Raw genomic sequence first — 5,886 nt, forward strand, 5'->3', positions numbered from 1 at the left:
GATCCAAGAACGAAAATAATTTGAAGAAGACATGTTTTTATGAATCAAATTCGTGTGTAAAGAGAGTAAGAGGGAGGATGAAGATATGGAGTGAATGAAGAGGAAGAGGGGTGCTTGTATTTATAGTTGAAATCCTACCGACAGACCGAGGAAATTCCGACGGAATAACGACGGAAACGGCTAGTTCGTCAGAATTTCCTCGGAATTTTTAAAATCCCCCAACGGCTCTCTAACGGCTATAATATATCCTCGGAATTCATCGGTTTTTTCCGAGGAATACATTTTTCCTCGGTATTCCATAAGAATATTCCGACGGATTGATATTTCCTCGGAATTCCGTCGGTATATTCCGAGGAAATTCCGAGGAAACCAAATTTTGTGTTTCCTCGGAAATTCCTCGGGATATTCCGAGGATTTCATTTTCCGTCGGAATGTCCGTCAGAATACCGATGTTTTCTTGTAGTGATTGTTTCGTAAGACAAAAAAAAAACGCAAATAAAACAAAGTAGAAACAGAAAACCAAGTGCATAAGTAAGACTGAAACACATCAACATGTAGGTAATGAGAGAACTACAATAAACTCATATACAGTCTAGAAATGATTTAATAATTTTTGTAGATGGAAAAATAAAGTATAATAAGGGAATTATCAAAAATTTCAATGATTTTTTCAAAAATGCTGGACTGGGAACAAAGTCTCTTTAGTTGGTAGAGAAAAGAAAAATCATCTCTAGTTTTTTTCATTTGAAAAGAGCAGCGTCAGGTCAGATATTTCGGGCGTTCATTATGAAAAGAAAAATGTCATCAAGGGATTACTCACAATTTGTAGAAAACATTTTACCAAGAAGAAATTTTTGAATAGCGCACTATCTTTTATATTCAGAAAGTTTGCAACTATTAAGCTCAGTAACACACGTGTAACAATTTTTTTGGACTTTTGCTTTCAAGTTATCAAATGAATGTATCATAGATAGGTTTTTTATGCGTTTTGGGTTTGGCCCAAAAAAATTGTTACAAAAAAAAAAGGTTTCATGCATGCATAAGGCGTCCATAATCCTCATATGGTTGGTGGTTCATAATGGATTATTAATAAAAGACTATGAAAAACTGGAAGGGGAGACAAATCTGGGCTGCATGTTCTATAACATACGTATGAATCATAAGATCATTTTTCTCTCTTGTAAATACACATGAGAAATTTGGAGGATGCTAACTTAAGAACTCTTTGCAAGTGAATACTCCACGGAATGGAACTAGCATGAAATGAACAATAGAATCACCGAGAACCACCATGGCCTTTATTTCAACTAGGTAGGTTAGTATATAAGAACATTCAGAATAGGGTAAACTCTATTTGAGCCACATGGGAAGGGGTAATTCATATGGAGGACTAGCACTATGGTTCACCACAAGCCTCTCCTAATCAATACAATTAAAACAACAATTTTTTTTTACATATCCTTGGTTTTTTAAAGTATTTATAGCAGTGCCACTGTCTATTAATTTTAATTAAAAATCAATGGATATTATTTGGAAAAAAAATTGGCTTGCAATTTATATTTTTGAAGATTATATTGTCCATGAAATCTTGCAAATTAACAAAACAATAGCGATAATTTGTGTGTAATTTTTGGAATACAGAGTATATTCCACAAATAAAATATTCTCAAATCTTTTCAAAAATTAGAATTTTTTTAATAAACACAAACTAACTACGTATCAGACGTATCTATATTATATATCATCATCTTCCAAAGCCTATTCTATCACCTTCTGAAACCAAAACTGGCGGCTGTTATGAGGATCACTGACCTCACTAATATCAAAATTTTACTTATTTGACTTATGTGGATCCATATTTGATATTTAGCAAGTGTATGCAGTTTTTTTTTTTTTTATTGATACAATTTACGGACAAAACTTTTTGCTAATTGGGATAATTAAGAGTGTGCGTCTCTCAAAACACACATCTGTTGCTAAGGAACAAGAAGAATGGCTCTGAAAGGGGCGGTCAGCAATCAACACGCCTTTTCAAAACTGAAATGCAATTGTTCAGGTACTATTTTAATGATATGTACATAATTTTTGAAGAAAGAAATTCTCTGTAACTAAAAAAAAGTAAAATCTTTTCAAATTGTGATATCTGAACCTTTCTCTCGACAATATAATTTGCTTTGTTTAGCTTAGCTTAGTGTTAGCATAGCCATCTAAATTTACCGTATAATCTCAAATGCAATAAAGGGATGGATGTTAGTTATACAGTAATGGAGAATCACATTCGGTCGAGAAAACTGACGGCGGAAAATTAATGTCAAACATTCTTTAGTTTTCAGGTTTTCAACAATGCTAAATGGTACCTAGGGATTGATCTTCAATAATGAGATATATTCATCAAGTTTGGTTAAATCTTGAAGTTTTTTCTGTTTGTTGCGTTCTCTCATCGTTTTTACTGTTCTTTCAATAATGAGAGTGATTGTTTCTGAGTAGAAAAGAATAAGCTTACTGAAAAGTCTTGGTTTGGGAAAAAGAAAATACTGGAGAAGCAAGACAAATTATTTTCTATAAGGTCTGGTTAATAAACGACATTAAGTTTGGTCACTAATCATAAATACAAGGCCACCACAGGTGTGTTATCTATCTATACTATTACAATAGGTTCTGCAATTGAGTTATTTTATGTTGAAAAATACGATACGTTTTGAGATTATACTAATCGAACATAATTCAAAAATACATTAACTAGAATTATTTTCAAACAATCAAGAAATATAGAGTGCCACATTAAAAAATTCAACATATTTTTTTTGTCGGCAACTTAAACGGAATCATATAGACTCTGCAAACCAAACTAATAATTTTGCATCCATATAAACAACAAACGTCGGTTGCTTCCTTGCACTGCGTGCTAAAGTTTTTGTCCTTGAATTCTGCGTTCGTGGTATATGAATGAGTTCTGAACTGTTGAAACTTCTCTGATCTCTATGTCTTCCAAGTAACTTGCAAAGGCTGATCATTTGTCTGGTTCTGAAACCAACTTCACCAACTGAGAACAATCCGTTGCAAATGTAACAATAAACTGTTTTAGATTCCTCATACATTTCGTTGCTCAAATGAAAGCTAATACTATAAAACGCTTAGGCTTAACAACTGGTAACAATCCGTTGCAAATGTTCCATATTCAATCGTCCCATTAAGTGATGAGTTAATAAAACACCACTATTACCACCACATCATGATATCATTGTTGTCTTTACTTATGTAAGCTAATAAATATGTATAAGCTTATAAAAACATAAAACAAAAACTCAAAACTAATCATCGATTAATCATCAATTTTCTTTAAACCGCTAGGCGTAGATCGATCGTCCGACTTGCACTTAGCGTATTTCCGAACATTTGGTCTAACAAACATTCACCCCAAAAATCTATCCATAATTTATCATCCATGTTAGTTTGTCCAAAGTTATAATATAAAATATTAAGTAAAATTAAAATGTTAAAATACATATATACATATGGATCTTAAGGTTTATGGCGACGCCGAAAATACTCAAGAAGAGAGGAAGGAAGAAGAAGAATCCTAATCCCGGTAAGTATCATATACAGACTATTTTGTTCTGAAAAATAATCAAAAAGATTTATATTTCTTTTTACGTGCAGAGGAAGTGAACTCGTCTACTCCACGTGGAGATGACTCAGAGAACCGCTCAAAGTTCTACGAGAGTGCTTCTGCTAGGATGAGAACTGTGACTGCAGAGGAAAGGGAGAGAGGCATCACTGCAGCCAAAACCTACGAACCAACCAATCCTTTCTTCAGAGTTGTTCTGCGGCCATCTTATCTCTACAGAGGCTGCATCATGGTAAACAAATTTATGATTCATGTTCAAGATTTGGGTTTGAAAAGGTCTAAACTTTAACCTGTTTTTTCAACAGTACTTGCCTTCTGGTTTTGCTGAGAAGTACTTAAGCGGGATATCTAGTTTCATCAAGATCCAGCTAGGGGAGAAACTGTGGCCAGTGAGGTGCCCTTACAAAGCAGGGAGAGCTAAGTTTAGTCAAGGGTGGTACGAGTTCACGCTTGAGAACAATATAGGCGAAAGAGATGTTTGTGTGTTTGAGCTTCTCAGTACTCGGGACTTCGTTCTGAAAGTCACTGCCTTTCGCGTCAACCAGTACGTGTGACTCTTCATGAGCGGTCTTCGTTCCCAAAGTTTTCATGTAGGGTCTTTTTTTATCTATTTGTGCTGAGTGAAATTCAGGTTACTATTCTTTCAATGTGAATAAGTATTTGAAGATTTGAGTAAAAACTATGTTTGAGTGGGTAGTTAGAGTCAAAAGTAGAAGTTGTTATTACTTTATGTGAATGTTGACTATGATGTTGTTTAAGGGTTTTGGCTCCGAACAGAAGTTTCACCATTTACTTAGTTGGTGTTCTAATGATATGACTACTTAACATGTATGATGTAAAAAGATAATATCACAAAATTTAAAGACTAGGCAAACTCACTTTAGAATGAGTTAAAAACACATTACAGACTCATTTCAACATAACGACATCACATTACACAAGTAAACCAAGCTCTTACTACAATTAATCGTAAAGTTCTTGCAAGATTTAGACAAACACAAGCACACATTAGGTTACAGTAATTAAGCATGAAAAGCCTATTTAAGAAGCTACAAACTGCAGAGTCATTTGTACTTTCTGTAGGGGAGAAAAAAACAGAAAATACAGAAGTTTTAAGAGCTTCCCTTACTCCTCCTCAAGGCTCTCTTATCTTCTTCAATCTCATCCATTGATTCAGTCTCTTCAACATAACTCTACAACAAATATGAACGACCAAATCACACACACATAGAAAAAGAAACCCACAAATCTTTAGTTTAAGTCTTGAAACATTACCAATAATATTTTTTGTCAGATTTAACGCTGACTCTTGGTTTCATCTTCAGCATTTTTTCCAAGTCAATCACTTCTTTATCACTCGAATCACCACTACAAGAAAAATCGGCATTAGTAGCACCCGAAAAACGCTATCATATCGTTTTCGTAGCGTTTCGAAGAACGCCGTGACAGCCGCAGCTATAATAGACCCCCATCTATCGTAGCGTTTTCCGTGTGCTATAAATAATAGAGATGTTGTAACGTTAATTTCTTCCTATAATAACATATTTTATAACACATTTTTCTTGCTATTACGTAGATTTCTATGGCATTTTGGTCATGTTGCAACATTATTTTTAATAACACATTTTCGGTGCCACTGAATATATATATTTATTTATAAAAAATTATCCAGAATATACATTTAATTTCTTTTTATAAAAACACACTATAGATTAATTTATAATTAAATCGGTTTAGTTAATGAAAAATAATAAATTGTTTTTTTTGTAACAATAAATTGGTATTTTCATAAATTGAATTTTGGTTTACATGGTTTACAATTACAAAATGGTACAATTACAAAATGGTACAATTACAAATATTGGTTAACTAATTAACCCTAACTAAACCTAATACGGCCACCAAACTACATTCTTCTTCAGTCTCCGCCTACCATGATGCTCGCATCTCCACCGCACGACCACCACCTCACCGCCGCACCACGCTTGATCCGGAAACGCCGCTATGTCACACCACTGCTTCTCCTTCCCTTGCTCCTTAATAAATCTGTAAACAAAACAAAATCAATCATAAATATATAAGAAGATGAACAAGAGAGCAGATAAGAGGAAGGTGAAGTGAGTTGACCTGCGGTGGTGGTGAGGAGGTGAAGCCAACGCAGTGCTTGACCAGAGACGAGTCTGCCGCAGCTTCCACCATTGCTTTGGCGCCTCCACCGTCGCTTTCTGAAGAAGATGGTTGGGGATGTGTCGTGCGTG

General features: G+C 34.5%; 1 protein-coding gene across 1 annotated transcript; it reads left to right on the plus strand.

Annotated features, from left to right (window-relative positions):
* Positions 1–3,531: 3,531 nt before the first annotated feature.
* Positions 3,532–4,182, plus strand: LOC106311401 (B3 domain-containing protein REM19). Its single transcript, XM_013748587.1, has 3 exons — positions 3,532–3,589; positions 3,661–3,860; positions 3,934–4,182. The coding sequence occupies exons 1-3, from the start codon at positions 3,532–3,534 to the stop codon at positions 4,180–4,182; spliced, it is 507 nt and encodes a 168-aa protein (XP_013604041.1).
* The last annotated feature ends 1,704 nt before the right edge of the window (positions 4,183–5,886 follow it).

This window comes from Brassica oleracea, chromosome C8, assembly GCF_000695525.1.
Source record: "Brassica oleracea var. oleracea cultivar TO1000 chromosome C8, BOL, whole genome shotgun sequence".
Taxonomy (NCBI): domain Eukaryota; kingdom Viridiplantae; phylum Streptophyta; class Magnoliopsida; order Brassicales; family Brassicaceae; genus Brassica; species Brassica oleracea.

Bases quoted from the DNA above. Each gene is read 5' to 3' on its own strand.
- LOC106311401 (XM_013748587.1), top strand. From the start codon at position 3,532: ATGGCGACGCCGAAAATACTCAAGAAGAGAGGAAGGAAGAAGAAGAAT. The intron at 3,590-3,660 runs GTAAGTATCATA...TTTTACGTGCAG, and splicing joins GAAGAAGAATCCTAATCCCG to AGGAAGTGAACTCGTCTACT. The intron at 3,861-3,933 runs GTAAACAAATTT...TTTTTTCAACAG, and splicing joins TCTACAGAGGCTGCATCATG to TACTTGCCTTCTGGTTTTGC.